The sequence below is a fragment of the Macaca fascicularis genome, chromosome 3, assembly GCF_037993035.2.
Source record: "Macaca fascicularis isolate 582-1 chromosome 3, T2T-MFA8v1.1".
NCBI classification, from domain to species: domain Eukaryota; kingdom Metazoa; phylum Chordata; class Mammalia; order Primates; family Cercopithecidae; genus Macaca; species Macaca fascicularis.
The window spans coordinates 108355455-108380459 of record NC_088377.1 but is presented as its reverse complement, the minus strand read 5'-3'; the positions used below and the strand labels follow the sequence as shown (position 1 = coordinate 108380459).

Below are 25005 nucleotides of genomic sequence, written 5' to 3'. Positions count from 1 at the left end.
GCCTTTAGTTAGAAGTTTGATGATGTTTTTGTGACCAGGAACATGCCATAAAAACTTCACTCTTGTTTTTATCAATTAGCCAGTGGTAAAACTGGTTTCTACATATGTTGTTTTGCTTAAAGTCACAGTTTGCAAGTTTATCAGTGACATCAAGGACTTACTGTATAATAATAAAAGCTACTACTTGTTGTTATAGGTCTTTTATATGATTGTATTTAATCGTTAGAGTGACACTATGAGGTGAGTACTATTATTGTCAATATTTCTCATATGAGGAAACTAAATCATATAGAGATTTGGTGGGTGATTGCTGATCCTGCTGTACTTTAGGAAATTTGGGAGCAGCTGAAAAATTCTAAATCACCTAAGCTTCTGGCCAAGGTCCATTATAAGAATACAGGAATGGAATGACACCTTAGTATCAGTTATGGGTCATAGGAGTCTCCTGAAAGTCTGTGTTTTGCTCCCTTTAGGTATATCATGATTGGAGATAAAGAATGCGAATTTCACAAGAACTTTCGCCTTATCCTTCACACAAAATTGGCAAATCCTCACTACAAGCCGGAATTACAAGCTCAGACAACTCTCCTCAATTTCACAGTCACAGAAGATGGTCTAGAAGCCCAGCTGCTGGCAGAGGTTGTCAGTATTGAGAGGCCAGATTTGGAGAAACTTAAGGTAAAAATGTTTACGTCACCACCAACACTTATTCGGCACTTGCTTTGCACAGATCGTAGTGCTAGACACAGAAGTATAAAATAGGATTCTTGCCCACTAGCATCTTGCAATCTAATTGGGAAAAATAAGTATACATGTTAAAAGTTAAACAATTCAAAGTTGCTCTTCATAAATGCTAGATTGTTACGGTTATACCACAAGTAGGAGATAGGGTGGCTCTGGATCTTGTCTGACAGCAAACAAAGAGGCATACGAGTCATGTAAAATAGAGGTATGCCCAGGTAGGTTGGAATGTAATCGACTAATTTAGCCTGGGCTAAAGAATGAAAAAGAGGTGTAATGAAGAAAACTTGGAAAAATTAAGGACCTGGTAGCTAGTTATGACTAGTATTCCAAGGGACATTTGTGGCCCTAAGTATATTAAGAAACAATGCTGAAAATAATGAAATTTAGTGTTGTATACAGAAAACAAAACAACATAACCTTAAAATGTAGAAGAAAGGCAATAATAAAGATAAAATCAGAAAATGGAGAAACAGAAAAGATTAACAAAATAAACAAGCTAGTTCTTTGGCAAGAAGGGGTGATGAAGTAATATAGTACATATACCTCCATAAGGACTAGTGAAGAATAAAAGATAAAAGGCAAGTAAAAGAAGACAAAGGCACATAACTACACACAGAGGTTGTAAACTATAAAGGAATGCTGTGCTCAGCTTTCTTTTTTCCTTTTTTTTTTTTTTTTTTTGAGAGGGAGTCTCGCTCTGTCGCCAAGCCTGGAGTGCAGTGACATGGTCTTGGCTCACTGCAACCTCCACCTCCCGGGTTCAAGCAATTCTTCTGCTCGGCGTCCCGAGTAGCTGGGACTACAAGCATGCACCACCACACCCAGCTAATCTTTGTATTTTGGGTAGTGATGGGGTTTCACCATATTTGCCAGGCTGGTCTCAAACTCCTGACCTCGTGATCCTCGTGCCTCACCCTCCCAAAGTGCTGGGATTACAGGCGTGAGCCACCATGCCTGGTCATGCTGTGCCCAGCTTTCTAACAATAAACTTGAATATTGAAATGGTGATGTGAAAATTAAAAAGAATTTACATGCTAACCTGGGCAAATTTGGCAATAGTGTGTCTCAAAAATTTAAATGAGATATATTAAGAATTAAAACAAGGATTTATATTTCAGATGTTAGAGATTCATGGCCTACATTTTGGAACTTGAAAGGATTTCTTCCCACAGATGAACAACATTATTCATATTTTGAAAAACTAAGCTAGAATACTTTTTCTTAGTACAAATCAGGAGTCTGCAAACTGTGGCTCCCATGCCTAATTTGGCCCGTCACCTCTTTTTGTTAATAAAGTTTATTGAAACACAGCCATCGCCAAACACAGTGGCTCACACCTGTAATACAACACTTTGGAAAGCTGAGGGTGGATCACTTGAGGCCAAGAGTTTGAGACCAGCCTGGCCAACATGGCAAAACCCCATCTCTACTAAAAATACAAAAAATTACCCATGTGTGGTGGTGCACCACTGTAGCCCCAGCTACTGGGGAGGCTGAGTCACAAGAACCACTTGAACCCAGGGGCAGAGGTTGCAGTGTGCGGGGATAGTGCCACTACACTCCAGCCTGGAGGACAGAGCAAGACTGTCCCAAACAAAAACAAAAGCAAACAAAAAATTGACTTGTTCATATATTTACATATTTTCTGTGACTGCTTTTGCACTATGATGGCAGAGTGGGGTAGTTGCAACAGATACCTTATGGCCTACAAAGCCAAAAGTATTTACTATCTGGCCCTTTCCAGAAAAAGATTGCCACCCTGGTATAAATCAGTGATTCTCAAACTGGGGGTCCTGGAGCAGCAGCATCACTATCAGCTGGTGCTGATACAAATACGCTTTAAATGCAAATTATCTGGCCACAGCCCAGATCCCACTAAATGAGAAACTCTGGTTGGGGGTCCAGCAATCATGTTTTACTAAGCCGTGCAAGAAATTCTGGTCCATGCTTACACTCTTTGTGAGGCTGCTTTACTTGGATTTGCCACTGCAGCAGTTGCCATGTAGGCAAAGACAGCTGTGAGATCAAGGCTGGGTATGAATGGACATGGTTCCCTGAGGCCTCCTTACAAATGTGCTACATTCAGTGGAACTGCAACATGCCAGGAGTGGGTCATCCACCAAGTCAGAATTCAAAGGAGCAGTGGCTTGCTGCCTTGTGCACTAATTGCCAGGCTGGATCAGGGACCATGTCTGTAATCAAGGCACCACCAGACCATATAAGAAAATAGTATTTTTTTTTCTGTTAGCATAAAAAAGTTGCAGGAGTTCTTGTGTTCTGAATGTCAGATTCTTATTGGATCTATGACTTACAAAAATTTTCTCCCATTCTGTGGGTTGTCTTTTCACTTTCTTGTTAGTGTCCTTTGAAGCACAAAAGTTTTTAATTTTGGTAATGTTCAATTTATCTATTTTTTCTTGCTTGTGTTTTGGTATCATATCTAAGAAATCATTAACTGACAGTTCATGAAGATGTATGTTTTCTCTTAGGAGCTGTGTAATTTTAGTGCTTACATTTAGCTCCGTTGTACATTTTGAGTTAATTTTTGTACATGGTGTGAGGTAGGGGTACACCTTCATTCTTTTGCATGTGGATATCTAGTTGTCCCAGCACCATTTGTTGAAAAGACCATATTTTCTCCCTTAAATTGCCTTTGATCCTTGTTAAACATCCGTTGGCCATATTTCTGTGGATCTGTTCATATTTCTGGGTTCTCTGTTTCATTCCATTGATCTGTTTGTCTATCCTTTCATCAATATCACACCACCTTGATTACTGTAGCTTGATAGTCTGGAAGCCAAGTAGTGTCAATTCTCTGACTTTGTTTTTCTGTATATTTTTGATGATTCTGGATCTTATGCTTTTTAATATAAACTTTAGAATCAAATTTTCAATATCTACAAAATAATGTACAGGTATTTTGAATAATATTGTGCTGAATTTCAGAAAGGAATAATGAATGGCTTAACAATATTGAGACTTCCTATTCATAAACATGCAATATCTCTCCATTGTTTAGATCTTTGATTTCTTTCATCAGAGTTTTTTACTCCTCCAGACAGATCTTCAACATACTTTGTGAAATCTGTACCTAAGTGTTTCAGTTTTTTGGTACTAATGTGAATGGCATTGTGTTTTAAATTTCAAATTCCAATTGTTCAAAGCTGGTGTATAGAAGAGCAATGGCTTTTGTATATTAATCTGCATCCTGCAAATGTGCTCTACCTGCTTATTGGTTGCAAGAGGCCTTATGTTCATACTTTGGGATTTTCCACATAGATTATCATGTCATGCGTGAACAAAGACAATTTTTTGTTTCTTCCTTCCCATTCTGTATACCTTTTATTTCCTTTTCTTGTCTTACTGTATTAGTTAGCACTTCTAGTACAACACTGAATAGGAGTGGAACCTTGCCTCATTCCTGATCTTAGGGAAAAAACTTCTAGCTTCTCACCATTAAGTACAATGTTAGCTATGATTCTCTTCTTTTAGATGTTCTTTATCAAGAAAGTTCCCCTCTATTTCTAATTTGCTGAGAGTTTTTATCATTAAATTACTGTTAAATTTTATCAAATGTTTTTTCTATATTGATTGATATGACTACATTTTTTCTTCTTTAGCTTGTTATAGATCATTACTTCACTTTTGAACCAGACTTGCATACCTGGAATAAATCCCACTTGGTCGTGGTGTTTCGTTATTTTTGCACATTGTTGGATTTGATTTGCTAATTTTTTGAGGATGTTCACATCTATGCTCATCAGAGATACTGGTCTGTAGTTTTTTTGTTTTTTCCTGTAGTGGGTTTATCTGGTTTTGGTCTTAGAGTAATGCTTGCCTTATAGAATGAGATAGGAAGTGTTCTTTCTGCTTCTGTTTTCTAGAAAAATATTGTAGAGAATTGATACTATTTCCCCCTTAACTCTTTTCTTCCAGTGGAATCATCTGGACCTGGTGGTTTCTGTTTTGAAAGATTATAAATTCATTTAATGCATATAGGCCTTTTCAGATTATGTATGTGTTTTTGGTAGGTTCTGCCCTCCAAAGTATCAATTCACTTCATCTAAGTTATCAAATTTGTAAGCATGTAATGGTTTATAAGATTCTTTTATTATCCTTTAATGTTCATGGAATTGGTATTTATGCCCCTCTTTCATTTCTCATACCAATAATTGGTGCTGCCTCTTGTCTCTTGGCTAGCCTGGCTAGAGAATTATACATTCTGTTGATTCTTTCAAATAATCAGCTTTGGATTTTATTGATTTTCTGGTTAAAATATTACTGACTTCTGCTCTGATTTTTATTATGTATTCATAAGCTTGCTTTAGATTTACATTGCTCCTTTATTTAATTTTCTAAGGTAAAAGCTTAGATAAATACCTTTGGGTTTTCTTCTGTACTTTTCTAATATATGCATTCAATGCTATAAATTTCCCTTTAACCACTGCTTTTTCTGCATCTCACAAATTTTGATATGTTGTATTTTTGTTTGCATTTCTTTCAAAATATTTTTAAGTTTCTCTTGAAACTTCTTTGACCCATGTGTTATTTTAAAGTGTGTCGTTTAATCTCCAAATATTTTTGAATTTTAAGCTTTCCGTTACTGATTTCTTATTTAATTTTGTTGTGGTCTGGAACATACTTTGTATGATTTCTATTCTTTTAAGCCTTTTTGGTGTGTTATTTGGTTCATCTTCGTGAATGTTCCATGTGAGCTTGAGAAAAATGTATATTCTTCTGTAGGTGGATAAAGTAGTCAGTGACATTCAATCCAGATGATTGATGATGTTGCACAGTTCAGCTACATCCTTGCTGATTTTTTGCCTGCTGGATCTGTCAGTTATGATATAAGGGTTTTGAATTGTCCAGCTATAATTGTGGCCTTGTTTATTTCTCCTTGCAACTCTTAGTTTTTACCTTGTGTATTTTGACACTCTGTTATTAGGTGCATACACATTAAAGATTGTTATGCTTTCATGGAGAGTAGACCCCTTTATTATGTAATGCACTTCTTTGTTCTCAATAATTTTTCTTATTCTGATAACTACTTTGTCTTAAATTAGTATAACCACCCCAACTCTCTTTTGATTAGTGTCAGCATGATATATCTTTCTCCATCTCTCTCTCTCTCACCTTTTAATTTTTATATTTAAAGTGGATTTTATAGACAGTAGATAGTTAGGTCTTGTTTTTTATCCACTATGTCAATATAATTCACATTTAAAGAGATTGTTGCTGTAATTACATCAATATCTACCATATTTTATTGGTTTTTATTCATTATACTTGTTTCTCACTAGTTTTTTTTGTCTTTTTCTCTTTTTCTGCCATCTTTGGTTTTAAATGAGCACTTTCTATGATTCCAGTGTCTCTTCTGTCTTAGCTGTATATATTGCATGCTCACGCTCACGCACTCTTTCTCTATATATGTATATATTGCTGTAATATTTATATATTACAATATAAATATATGTATTTTGTATTTGTAATATTTTTCTTTTCCTCTTCTTCTGCCTCCTTTGGTTTTAATTAAGCATTTTATATGATTCTAGTGTATCTTCTCTTAACAAAATATATTGCTATATATAAGTACAATATAAATTGTATTTCTTTTTAAAAAAATTGTTAGTGGTTACCTTAGCATTTGCAGTATACATTTACAACTAATCTAACTCAATTTTCTTTTTTTTCTTTCTTCTTTTTCCCTGAGATGAAGTTTTGCTCTTGTTGCCCCGGCTGGAGTGCAATGGCACAATCTCAGCTCACTGCAACCTCTGCCTCCCCGGTTCAAACAATTCTCCTGCGTCAGCCTCCCGAGTAGCTGGGATTACAGGCATGTACCACCATGCCCAGCTAATTTTGTATTTTCAGTAGAGATGGTTTTTCGCCATGTTGGTCAGGCTAGTCTCAAACTCCTGACCTCAGGTGATCCACCCGTCTCAGCCTTCCAAAGTGCTGGGATTACAGGCATGAGCCACCGTGCCCAGCCTCTAACTCCATTTTCAAATAACACTACTGCCTCATTGGTAATGCAGGTAAAAAATACCGCATTACCAATGCAGGTAAAATGAGACTATTCTCATTTCCTTCCTCTCATCCTTTATAACATTGCTGTCATTCATTTCACTTCTCCATAAGTTATAATCACTGACTATATTGCTGTTATTACTGTTTTGAAAAGACAGCTCAATTAGTAAACTAACTTATTTTATTTTCATTTACTCCTTCTCTAGTACTCTTTCATTCTTTACATAGATGTGAATTTCTGACCTATGTCATTTTTCTTCTCTATGAAGAATTTTTGTTTTTAACATTTCTGGTAAGGCAGATCTACTAACAACAAAATCCCTCAGTCTTGTTTGTCTAAGAAAGCATTTATTACTGCTTTACTTTTGAAGGATAATTTTACAAGATACAAAATTATTTGTTAATTTTTTTCCATAAAATTTTAAATATTTTACTCAACTCTCCTTTTTGCATAGTTTCTCAAGAGAAATTCCATGTAATTCTTATCCTTGTTCCTTCATAGGTAAGGTAATTTATTTCCTGTGGACTCCTTCAAGATTTTTTCGTTGTCTTTGATACGCAGTTTGAATATTAAATGCCTAGGAGTTGATTTTTTGGCATTTATCCTGCTTAATGTGCTATGGGTGTCCTGGATCTATGGTTTAGTATCTTTCATTAATTTTGAAGAATTTTTAGCTACCATTATTTCCAATCTTTCTTCTGCTCATTTTTTTCTTTCTTCTCCTTGTAAGCATCTCACAGTTCTTGGATATTCTTTCCTTTTTAATTTTTATTCTTTTTTTCTTTTCAAGTATCTACTGACATGTCTAAGCATACTGATTTTTGTCACTGTGTCTAATTTACTCATGAGCCCATCAAAAACATTCTTCGACCAGGCACAGTGGCTCATGTCTGTAATGCCAGCACTTTGGGAAGCCGAGGTGGGTGGATCACAAGGTCAGGAGATCAAGACCCAGCCAAGATTATGCCACTGCACTCCAGCCTGAGTGACAGAGTGAGACTCCGTCTCAAAAAAAAAAAAAAAAAATTCTCCATTTTTGTTACATTGTTTTTTATTTCTAGCATTTCCTTTTTATTCATCGAGTTTCTATCTCTACTTATATTGCCCATGTGGTCTTTCATGGTGTTCACTTTTCCAGTAAAGCTCTTAGCACATTAAGTAGTTACTTTTAACTCCCAGTCTGATAATTCCAAAATTTCTGCCACATCTGAGTCTCGTGCTGAGGTTTGCGTTCTCTCTTCTGGTTTGTCTTTTGTTTTCTTTTGGTTTTGTTCTGTTTTTTGCTTTTTAGTACACCTTGTACTTGTTTGTTGAAAGCCAGACATGGTGTGTTAGATAATTGTCACAGAAGTAAATACCATTTTAGTGTGAGGTTTTATGTTTCTAGGGCTAGGAGTTAAGGCTGTGTTTCATGTTCATTGTAGCTGTTTGTATTGTAGACTTCAGTTTTATCTAGTGTCCTTGTTTTTGTCTCCTTTGTTGTCTTTAGGTTTCCCTAAAAACTGATTTGGCAAATCTCTCAGTTATAATCCACTGATATTATACTGGAGTCTGTCAATGTGTTGGTAAGGTATTATGGACGGGAAGCATTCTTGTATCTTATCATTAAATCTCAGGGTTTTTTAGGAGCCCTGAATCACTGGAATGTGACCTTCAGAAGAGTTACTTAGCCTTTTTTAAAGGACAGGAAGTCTGCCCTTCCCCAGAGATATGGTTTGGCTATGATATCACCCAAATCTCATCTTGACTTGTAGTTCCCATAATCCCCATATGTTGTGGCAGGGACCCAGTGGGAGGTAACTGAATCATGGGGTTGGTTTCCTCCATGCTGTTCTTGTGATAGTGAGTGAGTTCTCATGAGATCTGATGGTTTTATAAGGGGCTTTTCCCCTTTGCTGGGCACTTCTCTCTCCTGCTGCCAAGGAAAGAAGGACATGTTTGCTTCCCTTCCGCCATGATTATGTTTCCTGATGCCTCCCTAGCTATGTGGAACTATGAGTCAATTAAACCTCTTTTCTTTATAAATTACCCAGTCTCAGGAAATCCTTTATCGCAAATTGAGAACAGACTAATACATCCAGGTCATATTAGGCACTGACCAAGTAGTTTCCTTTGTGGGCAGGATTTTGTTAAGGAGAACAGAAAGCTCTGGACATATTTAAAATAATTACTTTGCCTCTGAGCTTATGCCATAATGGTTACTTTTCCTATCCTGAGCCCAGAGCGGGTGTAGATTTTATCTGACTTTCACTGTAAGAACCTGATGGCGTTTCCTGGAGGTAAAACTCAAAGAAGTGTAGAGACTCCAAAGACTGGGCCCCGCTGAAGTTTTAACTCAAGTTCTACCTTCAGCAATTAGCCAATTACCATGTCAGTGTTCCTGAGAAGTTGTGATTCTGTTTGCCTATTTTTAGGATGGCAATTTGCCCTGTGACCTCAGTTTTCTGATGCATGTAAGAAGAATTGTTGATGAGTGTTTTTCCTATTTTGAGAACAGAAACAAGACTTCTAAGCCTTTATACATCTGAGCAGAAACCAGAAGTTTCTGATGTTTTCTTAAACAGATTCTTCCTATGGTTCATGATGTTAAATTATTGTAAGTGTTTATACTCTGCGCCCTGGAGTGCAACTAGATCTTAACATACCTTCTGAAGTTTTTTAAAGAACTTCTAAAAATTATGATTGGTATGGTTTCAATGTTAAGGGTGTTTTATTATATACTGATTTCGTGAAATTTGTGATTAAGGAAACTCTGCTTTAAAAATAAGTACTTGTCCAGGCGCGGTGACTGACGCCTGCAATCCCAGCACTTTGGGAGGCCGAGGTGGGTGGATCATTTGAGTTCAGGAGTTCGAGACCAGCTTGACCAACATGGTGAAACCCCGTCTATACTAAAATACAAAAATATAGCTGGATGTGGTGGCAGGTGCCTGTAATCTCAGCTATTCAGGAGGCTGAGGCAGGAGAATCGCTTGAACCTGGGAGGCAGAGGTTGCAGTGAGCCAAGATTATACCACTGCACTCCAGCCTGGGTGACAGAGCGAGACTTCCTCTCAAAAAAATAAATAAATAAATAAATAAAAAATAAATGTACTTAACCACCATTTTTCACACTTTTCTTGGTTTGTATTAGTTGGTATTGACAAAGCACCAAAATGATTTTAAGATTGAGCTCAAGTATCTGGAAGACGACCTCCTTTTGCGCCTTTCTGCAGCAGAGGGAAGCTTTCTGGATGACACCAAACTAGTAGAGAGCTTGGAGGCAACAAAGGCCACTGCGGCAGAGATAGAGCGCCAGGTAGGAAGGGCAGAGGATACCTGGCAGATTCCAATGGTCTGTTTGAATGAGACACATGGGGCGGGCAGTGTAATCAGACTTAGTAATTCCTCTAAGAGGACCACTGTGTGGCATTCAGGTGATTTAATAAGCTGCAACTGGACTGTGTGGGATTCTAAATGGAGATGGAGATGGTTGAATGTGTGCTTCTCCTAATTCCATAGAGATCTCATTCAAATCAGACACTGTCCAGCTACTATTTTTCCTGGGTGATCAAATGTAAAGAAAGTTGAGGCCTGCTGGCTTCTATGGCTGAAAATCTGAAAAGCCTTAGCGTCCGGCTCTACCAAACTTATATCCTACAGCTTCTCTGCAGATTCTCCAAGCTGTTGGACATTTTAAAGAAATTCTTAGAGTGGAAGTTTTGTTTACTGGCCTGCCGTGGCAGGATACTGAGCAAATGATAGTCTCCTGCTATACTCAAATGCACTATTCACCCCTGGAAAAATGACATTTCCTAAAAGCCAGTAGAAATTTTTATGAAATAGGCTTCCTGCTAACGTCCAGCATGGGTCCCAATATGCCTTATGTGTGATGTGCACTTTGGGCTTTCACAAATGACCGTTAACCCTTAAAATTCCATCATTTCAGTGTGAATTAGACCCTTATTTGCTTTCTGGAATACCCTTATTACTAAGTAATCTATTAATTACCCAGCAGAAGCTGTGTCACTACACATCCTATATATTTGTCTTAAATTAAGTGAGGAAATGGAATCCCAAATTTCTCCATCTTTTCAAGTAAGTGAATATTAGGCAGCTCCTAAGATGGTAAAGTTAGAACAATTAAGTAAATTAACTTAGCTTTGAAGTTAACTTCTAATTGTCTCTTAAAATGTGTCTTCCTGTCTTCTTCATATATCACCATGTAGTGACTTCCTTCTCTGCCCTACATTTTATTCCCTTTTATACACAAATATTATGAGTCAAGTCTGTAGAGAAGGTTGGGGAAAATACTGTATCCTGTGGGACCAGCGGTAGTCCTGGATAAAATAAATAGATATTTGAGCCTTGGGTAAAACTGAATATATTGGTTGATGGTGGTGGTGGTTTTTCTTTTTTAATTATCTCTCTGAATGTGCCCAGAGGCTAATACATAAAGATAAACTAAATGGAAATATATGGACATATGGATGATTCAGTGCAAAGTTAGAATTAGGCATGAGAGTCTTTATATCAAGGCTTTTTAGTAAGCATAGTTACCGGATATATTATTGACCTTGACTGCTTTTGTATGCCTTGTTGCCTAATAAAGTTATTGGCATTGAATTGACCCAGCAGACTTTTAAGAGCCATCCCTGGGAGGTGATATAGCTGGGTTATTAAGCCTTGAAAGAGAAAGAAGGAGCAGAAAGGTGACATTACTCAGAAACAAATTCTGTAGAACCGAAAACAAGTAGGTTTGTTTAATCTGTAACCTAGAAAACCACTAGAGTTATGTCCATTCTCACTGAAACTCAGTTTATTAAAAAATTATTTTAAAATATGAATGTAAACATTTTAGAAAAGCTCATGCACATGGATGCCATGCATGTTATCTATTTTAATACTCATAATTTTTCATTTCAGGTACGTCTTCCGTTCCTTGGATATGTGTAGAGAATATGAAGAGTAAATAAGTTACTTATTTTGTTTGATCCCACCATAGGTGATTGAAGCCAAAGAAAATGAAAGAAAAATCAACGAGGCCCGAGAATGTTACAGACCAGTGGCAGCAAGAGCATCTCTTCTTTATTTTGTTATTAATGACCTCCAAAAAATCAACCCCATCTACCAGTTCTCTTTGAAGGTAATGCTGAATAAGCTAAGAAATATGGAAAACTTTAGGAGTTCAATTTGTTTCTGGAAATTTGGAATTTATTTTATTAATAATAATAACTATTATTATTATTATTGAGACAGAGTCTCACTCTGTCGCCAGGCTGGAGTGCAGTGGCATGATCATTGCAGCCTCTGCCTCCCATGTTCAAGCAATTCTCATGCCTCAGTCACCTGAGTAGCTGGGACTACAGGAGTGCGCCACCACACCGGGCTAATTTTTGTATAATTAGTAGAGACAGGGTTTTGCCACGTTGCCCAGGCTGGTCTTGAACTCCTGGCCTCAAGTGATCCCCCCCTGCTTCGGCCTCCCAAAGTGCTGAGAGTACAGGTGTAAACCACTGCGCGTGGCCAGAATGTATTTTTAAGCAATCAGTGTATACCCAGTAAGGAGTCATGAGGATCTGGTTAACAAAATAACAAAAGCAAAATCCTCATTCTCAGGAATTTTCATTTATAATTTTCAGTAAGACTTTGAGGTAATTAAACTATGGATATGGTATCATATTATATTGGTGTATTGCTCCTGAGCAGACTCTTACTTTTTTTTTTTTTTTTGAGATGGAGTCTCCCTTTGTTGCCCAGGCTGGAGGGCAGTGGTGCGATCTTGGCTCACTGCAAGCTCTGCCTCCTGGGTTCATGCCATTCTCCTGCCTTAACCTCTCTAGTAGCTGGGACTGCAGGCGCCCGCCACCATGCCTGGCTAATTTTTTTGTATTTTTAGTAGAGACGGAGTTTCACCATGTTAGCCGGGATGGTCTTGATCTCCTAACCTCGTAATCCACCCACCTCGGCCTCCCAAAGTGCTGGGATTACAGGTGTGAGCCACAGCGCCTGGCCAGCCAACTCTTAAATTTAAGAGAATTTTTCTTGAGGCTCCTATTTTGTCTTTGTGAAAATGTGTCTTGGAAAGAGAATGCTTATATTTCTTTGCTAAAGAAAGAAAAATAATAAGAACAACTATTTATTAAGTCACTATTACATGCAAGGCATTTTTATAGTTTGGCTCATTCTTTATCCCTGTTACATCTCAATAAAGAATATAATATCATCCCCATTAAAAAAATAAGGATGACATTTTCAGACTTTAAATACATTGCCCAATAAATTATATCTGTTATTGTTAAGAGCCAGCATTTCAACCTGTAACTGTTTCCAAAGCCCATGCTCCATACCTTGTATCATGCTGCTGCCTGCTGGGCAGTGCTCATTCATTCTGTTCATCTGTTCATCCATTTTTAGACAAATGTTTATTATGATCAATCATCATGTCAGATGTTTGTCACTTGAGTATATACTTTTGGAAAGAACATAAGGGTGGAGCTATATCTATATATAGATACATAAAGATATATATGTACACATAGATATAGTTCCACCTTTATGAACACACATCAGTTTATAAAAGTAGAAAGTACTGTAAGAGAGAATGATAGAGGTGGAGAGGCTGCTTTACTGGGGGCTCAGGGAAGGCCTCCCAGAGGAAGTAACATTTATTTCTGAAGGATAAGTAGGACTTAGCTATGTAAAGAGAGTTTGGAGAAAACAGGAATGTGTGAGATGAAAGAATTCAGGGATTCCAGGTAGTGAGTGAATTTCTGTGGTTGGAGGGTAATGAGCTAGGGGAAAGGTAGCAAGAAATGAATCTAGAGAGGTGGGAAAGACTTGATCACACAGAATTTTGTAGACCACTGTGTGTGGGATTTGGGGATTATATTCTGGGTGCAACAAGAAGCCATTGGAAGATTTCAAGCAGTTAACTGATGTGATGACAAAAGACTCAGAGATACATGAACAGACCTGAGATATGATTTGAACCTGGAATCATTGACTCTTGGAGATGGACTGGTTATGGGCAATAATAAAGAAGAAAGGATCGAGCATAACTAGCAGGTTTCCTAAGAGTACAGAACTAGTATGCAAAACTTTTAACAAGCACAGTGTGGTTGGAGTTTGAGAGTAACTGTGTATGAGGAGAAGGATAAAACTAAATCATCAGTGTCAGCTCAGTATTAGCCAAATTCCAAAACTACACTAAGGCATTACAATAAAAGAAAAATACTGGGCAGTCCCCCTTGGAAACATCGTTGGTAAACTCCTCCAGAAAATACTGACAAATTGAATCCAGCCATATACAAAAAGCACAACATATTATGACCAAGTGGAATGTATGCCAAGAATCAAATTGGTTTAACATTCAAGAATCACGAAGTGTAATTAATCAATTAACAGAATAAAAGAAAAAAGCTCATATGGTCGTTTTAATTGATGCAAAGAACTTGAAAAATTTCAAGAAATTAGTTAAAAACAACAACAACCAACTCTCAACTAATGAATAGATGGTGACTTCTCAACATGATAAAATGCATCTAGAAAAAATCTACACCTAAGATGATACTTAATGTTGAAAATGAAATGCTTTTCCCTAAAATCAGGAACAAGACAAGCATATCTTTCTCTCAGCACATCTATTCAACACTGCACTGGAAGTTACAGTCGGTACAATAAGACAATAGAAGGCAAGATATTGAAAAGAAGAAGGAAAACTCTATATTTTCACAGATGACCTGATTATGTATATAGAAACTCCCAAGAAACTCACCAAAACCCTGCTAGGACTAAGAAGTGAATTTTTAGCAAGGTTGCAGGATATAAGGTCGATATACAAAGTACCTTGTATTTCTATACATGAGAAACAAGTGGAAAATAAAATCAGCATCTTAGCACTGTTTACAGTGGCTTCCAAAGCCATGAAACTTGTTAGGAATAATTTTATTAAAATATATGTAAGGTTTGTATTCTAAAAACTACAAAATATTGTTGAGAAAAATTAAAGAAGGCTTAACTAAATAGATACACCATGTTTATCAATTGGAATGCTCAATATTAAGATGTCAGTTCGCTCCAAACTGATAGACTCAATTCAGTCCCAGTCAAAACACCAGAAGACATTTCCTTTTTCCTTTTGGTAGAAATTGGCAAGCTTATCCTAAAAATTTGTGTGAAAATTTAAAAGACTTAAAATAGCTAAATAATTTTGAAAAAGAAAAAAACAGTGTTGGAAGACTTACAATTTCTGTTTTTAAGACTTCTATCTGTGAACAGGCGCATTGGCTCACGCCTGTAATTGCAGCACTTTGGGAGGCTGAGGCGGGTGGATCATGAGGTCACAAGATTGAGACCATCCTGGCTAACACGGTGAAACCCCGTCTCTACTAAAAATACAAAAAATTAGCCGGGCGTGGCGGCGGATGCCTGTGGTCCCAGCTACTCGGGAGGCTGAGGCAAGAGAATGGCATGAACCTGTCAGGCGGAGCTTGCAGTGAGATGAGATTGTGCCACTGCACTCCAGCCTGGGCAACAGAGTGAGACTCCGTCTCAAAAAATGAAAAGACATATCTACACAAATCAAGATGTTGTAGTACTGGCCTGAAAAAAAATGCATAGATCTGTGGAACAGATTAGAGAATCCAGAATTACACCCACAAATGCATGGTCAGTTGATTTTCAGTAGGGGTGCCAAGACAATTCAATGAGGAAAGGCTAGTTTTTACAACAAATGGTGCTAGGACAATTGGATATCCACATGACATAAAATAAACCTCAAATTGTTATACCATATAAAAAATTCAAAATGAATTGATTAAGCTATACATTTTCTAGGAAAAAAAATAAGAGAAAAGCTTCGGACTTTGGGTTAGGTAAAGGTTTCTTAGGACACAATAAAAAATAAAAAATTAATAAATTGAACCTTATCAAACTTAAAAGTTTATGGTTTTCAAAAGGTATGAAGATGAAAAGGTAGGCCACAGACAACCAAAGACAATATTCTCAATACATACATATAAAACAAAGAATTTGTATCAGGATATATAAAGAACTTGTACAACTCAGTAATAAGAGTTGAACAGAGATGTAACACATATGAATTATCCACAAGCACATTAAAAATGCTCATCAGGCATCAGAAAAATTCAAAACAAAAGCAGAATGCGGGGGGCTACAAGTTTAGAAGACTGTTAATAGCAAGTGTAACACAGATATGGTACCACAACTCTCTCACATTGCTGGAGGAAACACAATAAACCACTTTGGAAAACAGTTTGGCAATTTCTTATAAAGGTAAATATACAGTTACAAAATATGATCTCACACTTTTACTCCAGGCATTTACCTAAGAGAAATAAAAATGTATGCCTGCAAACAGCTTGTTAACAAATGTTCAGAGACACTTTATTCATAAAAGTCAAAGTCTGAAAACAACCCAAAGGACTGGCACATTAATAGTTATGCAGATTTTGCATGTTCCCACAGTGGGCTATCACTCAAAACATAAAGGTATGAATTGTTGGTGTACACAACAACATGGATGTGTCACCAAAACATTATGTTGAAAAGAAGCAGCCAGATACCAAGGAGTATATACCATATGATGCTATTTCTGTGAAATTATTGAAAAGGCAAAATTATTCTACAGTGACAGAGGCAGGTCAGTAATTGACTGGGGCTGGGGATGGTGGTGGAAATTGGCTGTAAATAGGCACGTGAGAACTTTTTCTGGTGATGTAAGTAGAAAGGTTTTATATCTTGGTTGCTACAGTTATTAGAATATATCTATTTGTCAAGACTCATCAAGCTGTACATATAATAGGCACATTTTATTGTGTGTAAATGAAAAACTGATTTTAAAAAAGTGTAAATATCGGCTGGGCATGGTGGCTCATGCCTGTAATACCAGCACTTTGGGAGGCCTAGGAGGGCGGATCACAAGGTCAGGAGATTGAGCCCATCCTGGCTAACATGGTGAAACCCCATCTCTACTAAAAATACAAAAATTAGCCGGGCGTGGTGGTGGACGCCTGTAGTCTCAGCTACTCAGGAGGCTGAGGCAGGAGAATAGCGTAAACCCGGGAGGCGGAGCTTGTAGTGAGCTGAGATTGCCCTACTGCACTCCAGCTTCAGCGACAGAGCGAGACTCCATCTCAAAAACAAAAAAAGTGTAAATATCAGGTTAGTACAGATTGAGCATCCTAATCCAAAAACCAGAATGCTCCAAAATACGAAATTTTTTGAATGCTGACGAGATGCCGCAAGTGGAAAATTCTACACCTGACCTCAAGCACTTCTTGCACAAAATTATTTAAAATATTGTATAAAATTAACTTCAGGCTATGTGTATAAGGTGTATATGAAACTTAAATGAATTTTGTTTTTTCATTTTGTTTTGTTTTTTGAGATAGAGTCTCACTCTGTCATCCAGACTGGAATGTAGTGGCGCGATCTCAGCTCACTGCAACCTCCACCTCCCAGATTGAAGCAATTCTCCTGTCCCAGCCCTTCGAGTAACTGGGACTACAGGCACCCACCACCATGCCTGGCTAAATTTTGTATTTTTAGTAGAGATGGAGTTTCACCCTGTTGGCCAGGCTGGTAACAAACTCCTGACCTCAGGTGATCCACCTGCCTCGGCCTCCCAAAGTGCTGGGATTATAGGCATGAACCACCAAGCCCAACCTATAAATGCTTTTGTGTTTAAACTTGGGTTCCATCCCCAAGATATCTCATTATGTATATGCAAATATTCAAAAATCTGAAAAAATCCAAAATCTGAAACACTTCTGGCCCCAACCATTTCAGATAAGACATATTCAAGCTATCCTTCATTAATGCCTTCTTACCAATGTTTACTGTATATATCTGTCATTGTAGGATTTTACTTTCACTCAAATATACATACTTCAAGGTTAATTAATCTGTGGTCTCTGGTCCCTATCATCCAAAAATAAATAAATATTTGTATATTGACAGCTATTTATATATACAGATATATTTTTCAAATTTATATATATAGAGAGAGAGATAGCAATCCATATAATGCCATTATCACCAAGGCATGAACGAGAGTAATAAATATCAAGAGTAATCCTTAAAGGAAGAACAGATGACCAAAGGGCATCCCGAAAGTACATGGAACCAAAAAAAAAAAAGCAAATAACCAGATTTTAAAATAGGATAAGGACGTAAGTGGACATTTCTCCAAAGATGTTATAAAAATGATCAACAAGCCTAGGCAGCACAGAGAAACCTTGTGTATACAAAAAAATTTAAAAATTAGCCAAGTGTGATGACACATACCTGTAGTCTCAGCTACCCAAGAGGCTGAGGTGGGAGTATTGTTTAGGACCAGGAGGCTGAGGTTGCAATGAGCCATGATTACTCCACTGCACTTCAGGCTGGATGACAGAATGAAAGTTTGTCTCAAAAAAAAAGACCAACAAACATATGAAAAAATACTCAACATTACCAATTTTTAGGGAAATGCAAATCAAAACCACAATGAGATATCACCTCACACCCATTAGAATGGCTACTATAAAAAAAAAAATAACAAGTGTTGGTGATGACGTGGAGACATTGGAATCTTTTGGTGGAAATGCAAAATGGTACAGCCACTGTGGAAAACAGTGTAGCAGTTCCTCAGAAAAATTACAAATAGAATGACCATATGATCAAGCAATTCCACTTATAGCTGTTTATTCAAAAGAATCAAATGAGGGTCTCTAGGAGATATCCAAACACCCAAATTCATAATAGCATTACTTACAATAGTCAAAAGGTGGAAGCAACCCAAGTGTCCATCAGGGGATGAATAGATTGATCGAATGTATATCCATGCAGTTGAATATTCTTTTGCCTTAAAAATGAACAAATTTCTCATACATGCTACAACATGGATGAACCTTGAGGATATTATCCTAACTCAAATGAGCCAGTCACAGTAAGACTGTGACTCTGCTTGTATGAGTGTATTAGTCTGTTTTCACACTGCTGATAAAGACATACCCAAGAGACTGGGTGATTCATAAAGAAAGAGAGTCACAGTTCCACGTGGCTGGGGAGGCCTCACAATCATCACGGAAGGTGAAAGGCACTTCTTACATGGCAGCAGGCAAGACAGAATGAGAGCCAAGTGAAAGAGATTTCCCCTTATATAACCATCAGATCTCATGGGACTTATTCACTACCACCAGAACAGTATGGGGGAAACCACCCCCATGATTCAGTTATTTCCCACCAGGTCCCTCCCACAACACATGGGAATTATGGGAGCGATAATTTAAGATGAGATTCGGGTGGGGACACAGCCAAACCATATCAGTGAGGTACCTATAATAGTCAAAGTCATAGATACAGAAAGTAGAATAAAGGTGGTTGCCAGGGTTGGGGGGAAGGAAGAATATACAGTTGTTTAATGGGTACAGAGCTTCAGTTTTGCAAAATGAAAAAGCTGTGGCATCCTAGTGACACAAGATTTAGCTTTTCTTGTTCCTCTTTGGGAGCTATTTGTGTTAATATGGACTGCCACACGTAATGTTTAAATTGGACTCATCACATTGTGTTGTATTTTTGTAATCTTACGTGAAGAGAATCTGCACTGCAAGTAAAACCTACTCCCCCAAAAATGTGTGGCCTTGAGTCTGCATTAAACAGTGTAATTTATGTTCATGAAAAAAAAATTCCAGAGACTGGTTACACAAGAATGTGAATATACTTAACACTATTGAACTGAATGTGTGTACACTTAAAATTGTTAAGATGGTAACTTTTATGTTATGTGTATCCTACCACAATTAAATATTAAAATATTGTTTTAAGTACATGGGCAGAAGGAGAGAAAATGATGCAATTCAGTTGCTTGGAAAGAGACTGAATGGATTTCATGGAATCATATTCATAATAACAGTAATGACAGCAAACATTTGATGAGCATGTACCATGTGCCAGAAACTATAATCCTTCTAAAAATTTTGCCTCATTCTCACTCCCTATTGATAAAACTTAAACCATCGCCCTGTGTATCTGGGGCTAGCTAGATATCCAGGCGCCAATTGTCACATTTTAATGGTCACATTAAATTTCCCAGGCATTTAACGTGCTGTTCCACAGAGTGATTGAGCAGGCTGACAAGGTGGAAGACATGCAGGGACGCATCTCTATCCTGATGGAGAGCATCACCCACGCCGTCTTCCTCTACACCAGCCAGGCGCTGTTTGAGAAGGACAAGCTCACCTTCCTGTCCCAGATGGCTTTTCAGGTAAGGAGATCAGTTACTTGAAAAAGGATCCCCAGAACCAAAGGCAGATGCCTCTCTCTCTCTCTCTGACTCTCTCTCTCTCTCTCTCTCTATATATATATATATATAATATATATATAATATTATATATGTATTTTTATGTAAAATAGTATATATTTTTTATGTAATATATAAAATATTATATATTTTCTGTTGAAGCAAAATATAATAGGCACCTTTTTCAGAAGCTCTTGGTGGCATGAGGAGAATTTGTCTCCCATGGGGAACTTGGGCATGTGACAGCCTTCTCCTAGGTCCCAGTGCTTTGGTTTGGGGAGTGGGCACTGGGGGGTGGGTATACACATTACACTCCTACCACAGTGGTCACCCTGAAAAACATTCATGAGACATTCTTCTCACCTTCTCGGGTCCTGTAAAGAACCGTCCAGGCCCTACCAGGAAGGTTCTTTGAGATGAGGGTTATGAGTCCAGATCTGAGTGGATCTGGGAGTTGTTCAGAGTCTCCCTACAAAACAGCGACTGGGTTCATCCATGTTGTCACAAATGACTGAATTTTCCTTTTTTTAACATTGTGTGTAGTTAATAATGTGTATTTTTAAATTGCTAAAGGAGATTTTAAGTCTCATCACAAAAAAGATAAGTATGTGACGTGATGGATATATGAATTAGCTTAATTTAACCATTCTACAATATAAACATGTATCAAAGCATCACACTGTACCACTTAAATATATATAATTATTATTTGTCAATTAAAATTAGGAAAATGACAGCAGTGAATAGGTAAAGAGAGCTCCAGGTTTCTTGCCCACACCTTCAGTGAAACCTGCTTCCTTTTTTTTTTTCTTTTCCTTTTTCACATGAATTTCTATGAAAGACTTTGTTTAAATAAAAGTGTTTGTGGCCAGGCGCAGTGGCTCACGCCTGTAATCCCAGCACTTTGGGAGGCTGAGGTGGGTGGATCACGAGGTCAGGAGATTGAGACCATCCTGGCTAACATAGTGAAACCCTGTCTCTACTAAAAATACAAAAAATTAGCCAGGCGTGGTGGCGGGCACCTGTAGTCCCAGCTACTTGGGAAGCTGAGGCAGGAGAATGGTGTGAACCTGAGAGGCAGAGGTTGCAGTGAGCCGAGATCACTCCACTGCACTCCAGCCTGGGCGACAGAGGGAGACTCCGTCTTTTAAAAAAAAAAAAAAGTGTTCATGATAAGAAAAAAGAAAGCCTTGCAGACCACATTCCTAGATAAAATAAGCAGGTTGTCCCTTTTTTTTATCAGCTAGTTTGCTTTATGTCTTTTTCTATCCAAATGTTAAGGAAATATCTACATCTTACCTATTCTGTGTGTGCCAAAGAAGGCACTTTATACACACCTGTAGCTAATGATGAACTGTACATCTAATAAACAGGAGCAAGGCATTACACAATGAATTACTTGTTTTTTTGTTTGTTTGTTTTGAGACAGAATCTCGCTCTATTGCCAGGCTGGAGTGCAGTGGCGCGATCTCAGCTTACGCAACCTCCGCCTCCCAGGTTCAAGCGATTCTCCTGCCTCAGCCTCCCAAGTAGCTGGGACTACAGGCACGCACCACCACACCCAGCTAATTTTTGTATTTGTAGTAGAGATGGGGTTTCACTGTGTTGGCCAGGATGGTCTTGATCTCTTGACCTCATGATCCACCCGCCTCTGCCTCCCAAAGTGCTGGGATGACAGCCGTGAAATACTTGTTTTGTATGTACTGCTCATTAATAGGAAAAGGCCAGGGATGATAGTACATGACATGAACATCTATTTAAAACTTCCCTTTGGAAGCCATAGCTGTATCATAACCTCAACTCCTGACAATCTACATAAATCAAAGTTTCATAACTATATGGACAATTACTTTTTTGTTGAAATAAACTCAAGAAAAAAAAATCTAATAAAATATTTTAATGCATGTTATCACTTATAACACCTTTTGAAAATATCTGGAATTTTAAGATAATATAAAGCTCAAAAATTTTACCTGTTTAGCTCTGTGGGGTGTTATGGTTTTTATATGAAAATTAGGAATACTTCATTTGTACTCTCCAAAATATGCTATGGATTTTTTATCAGTTCTGTGAGCAGAATATCTGAAGTTTATTCCACTTCACAATGTGTTTAGTTGTACCTGTAAAAGGTTTTCTCATTCTTCTCGATATAATCTTACATATTAAACTTCATGTACCTCGTAGTTTATTGAATAACTACTGTACCAGAATTAACTAATAATACTGATTCTACCTTCTGTTTAGTAATTTAATCCATTGTCACCAGAGGCTTTCTCATTTTGAATAAGTGTTAAGACAAGTTTGATCTAATAATAAAACACTTATGAATGCATATTTTAAATATGTTGCTAATAGAGATAGGTGTTAGAATTGGAGTAAATCAGCCTTCATAATTATTTTCTGTTAGATTTCTGATCATGGTTTTGAGATCATTGACATAATCTGAGATTCACTATTTCAACAATAGAACAGATATCAACTGGACTTCCCAGCAGGTGTGGTTCTACCTGCTCAGTCATGTCTGTTAAATGTGTGACTACTTCCGGTGTCATGATTTTGATGTAAACCAAATAATCCTTTTCAATTTTGTCTACTCTCAAGATTTTGTTGAGAAAGAAAGAGATAGACCCCCTTGAATTGGATTTCCTGCTTCGATTCACCGTTGAACACACTCATCTGAGTCCTGTTGACTTCCTAACTTCTCAGTCATGGAGTGCTATCAAGGTATGTTAGGAATACAGTTTCTTAATTTCTGGATCTTATTTAAAATACTAGCTCTCTCTCCAGTGTTGAAATGTAAACATTAAAGAATACAAGTGATGTATTAAGCACCATTTCAGTTTAGAAATGCCCTATATAATGTAATGTTATTAATCTTTGTATTATTTAATTGGTTAATTTCTCATTTAGATGTAAAGGAGCCTTTAACTTATGTATGGGTGGAAAAGTTAATAAACATGTACAATCTGTCAGGACCTTTGATAAAAGCCAAGTGATACAAATGAATATTTTTTAAAATTTCCTTAAATCTACTTTGTTTTCTTTTTAAATTGTTTCTCCATTTTTCTAAATAGTTCTTTAAATTACACCACAATAGGTTAGTTTATTCTCATTGTAAAATGTTTAAGCAAAGCAGAATATTATAGAGAAAAAAGTGACAGTTGGCTTAAACCTCAATTATCAATGCTCATTGCATTTTTCTGTCAAAGGCCCTATTGTTAGGAGTTAATTCTCCCAGGATCTGGAGTATCTTAATGATGTTCAACATACGCTAAGCTTTGCCCTACTCTTTTTTCTAAGAAGGAAATATTTCTATGCATTGAAAATAACTGTTACCTCTTATTTTTATATATGTTCAGTTTTTTAAATTAGTATTTGTAATTAGATTGTAACTTTAGAATTCAAAATTCAAGTTCAAATGTGTATCACTCAGGGTGTCAACAGGAAACAGATGGCACATTCAAAAGGGTGATGAAGAAAGTTTAACCAAGAGTCTGTTTTCATAGTATGGGCAAGAAGGATTAGGAAATCAGCCAGGGGATGGGGCAGGAAAAAGGAGGAAAAGGACAGTTACTGGAACTACTGAGAAATGAAGTTATGGGAGAGAGCCAACCGTAGGGGATCTGTGGCCTGTGGCGGAGAAACATATTCCCTGCCAAACCACATTCCTGTGAGAAAGAGCTGGGGTGGAAATGTTCCCAGAAAGGAGTCCTGATCCAGACCCCAAGAGAGGCTCTTGGATTTCGTGCAAGAAAGAATTCAGGGTAAGTCCATAAAGTGAAAGCAAGTCTGTTAATAAAGGAACGAAGAATGGCTACTCCATAGGCAGAGTAGCCCTGAAGATTGCTGGTTGCCCATTTTTATGGTTATTTCTTGATGCTAAACAAAGGGTGGATTAGTCATACCTCCCGTTTTTAGACTATATAGGGTAACTTCCTAACGTTACCATGGCATTTGTAAACTGTCATGGCACTGGTGCAGTGTAGCCGTGACAACAACCGGGGTCACCCTCATCACCATCTTGGTTTTGTTGGGTTTTAGCCAGCTTCCTTACTGCAAGCTGTTTTATCTTTATGACCTGTATCTTGTGCCAACTTCCTGTCTCATCCTGTGACTTAGAATGCCTTAACCTCCTAGGAATGCAGCCCAGCAGGTCCCAGCCTCAATTTACCCAACTCCTATTCAAGATGGAGTTGCTCTGGTTCAAATGCCTCTGACAGAAGTACCCCCACTTCTCTCTTCTCCAGTCTTCCAGGCTCCTGTCATTGCATTTTGTTGGCCAAACCCAACTAGGTCAGGGAACCAGGGAACTTAGCTCAAGTGTCCTTTGAGCTCACCCGTTCCGCAGAGCAAAAAACAAAAACAAAAGCAAAATTAGGAAATCTGGAGAGGAAAGTGAACACTATCCAGCACGGATTTTTTACATAAAATTAGGCACATTCACAAGTCTTCATCTCAAACTATGAAGTATCGTTCACACCATTCCTACTTGTTTCCCTATCATATTACAGGCAATTGCCCTCTTGGAAGAATTTCGAGGCATAGACCGAGATGTGGAAGGATCTGCCAAGCAGTGGAGGAAGTGGGTAGAATCCGAGTGTCCAGAAAAAGAAAAATTACCTCAAGAATGGAAGAAGAAGAGTTTAATACAGAAGCTGATTATTCTGAGAGCAATGCGCCCTGACAGAATGACATATGCTCTCAGGTGGGGTGGTCAGCAGTTTTGGAAACACAAGTAAACATATAGGAAATGTAGTCTGAGGAGTTAGGAGGATCTGGTGGAAGTGTTTACCATCCATATTGATGGGGAGTGATTCTGCTGAGATTTTGATATTATAATCATTGCTACTGTTAAAATTTGCTAAACACTAAACCATGTGCTAGGCAGACTCAGCACATTCTTCCTGAAAAACTTAATTCTGAAATCAGTAGAGGGGAGACAGGGGAC

General features: G+C 37.6%; 1 protein-coding gene across 1 annotated transcript in view; it reads left to right on the top strand.

Moving 5' to 3' along the window:
* Positions 1-25005, top strand: part of DNAH11 (dynein axonemal heavy chain 11) — a 385830-nt gene that overhangs the window by 321180 nt on the left and 39645 nt on the right. The window contains exons 66-71 of the mRNA XM_065542209.2: positions 474-678; positions 9906-10070; positions 11757-11897; positions 19851-20021; positions 22659-22781; positions 24569-24762. Of these exons, the coding sequence (XP_065398281.1) occupies positions 474-678; positions 9906-10070; positions 11757-11897; positions 19851-20021; positions 22659-22781; positions 24569-24762 (999 nt within the window). The remainder of the gene's footprint in view (positions 1-473; positions 679-9905; positions 10071-11756; positions 11898-19850; positions 20022-22658; positions 22782-24568; positions 24763-25005) is intronic.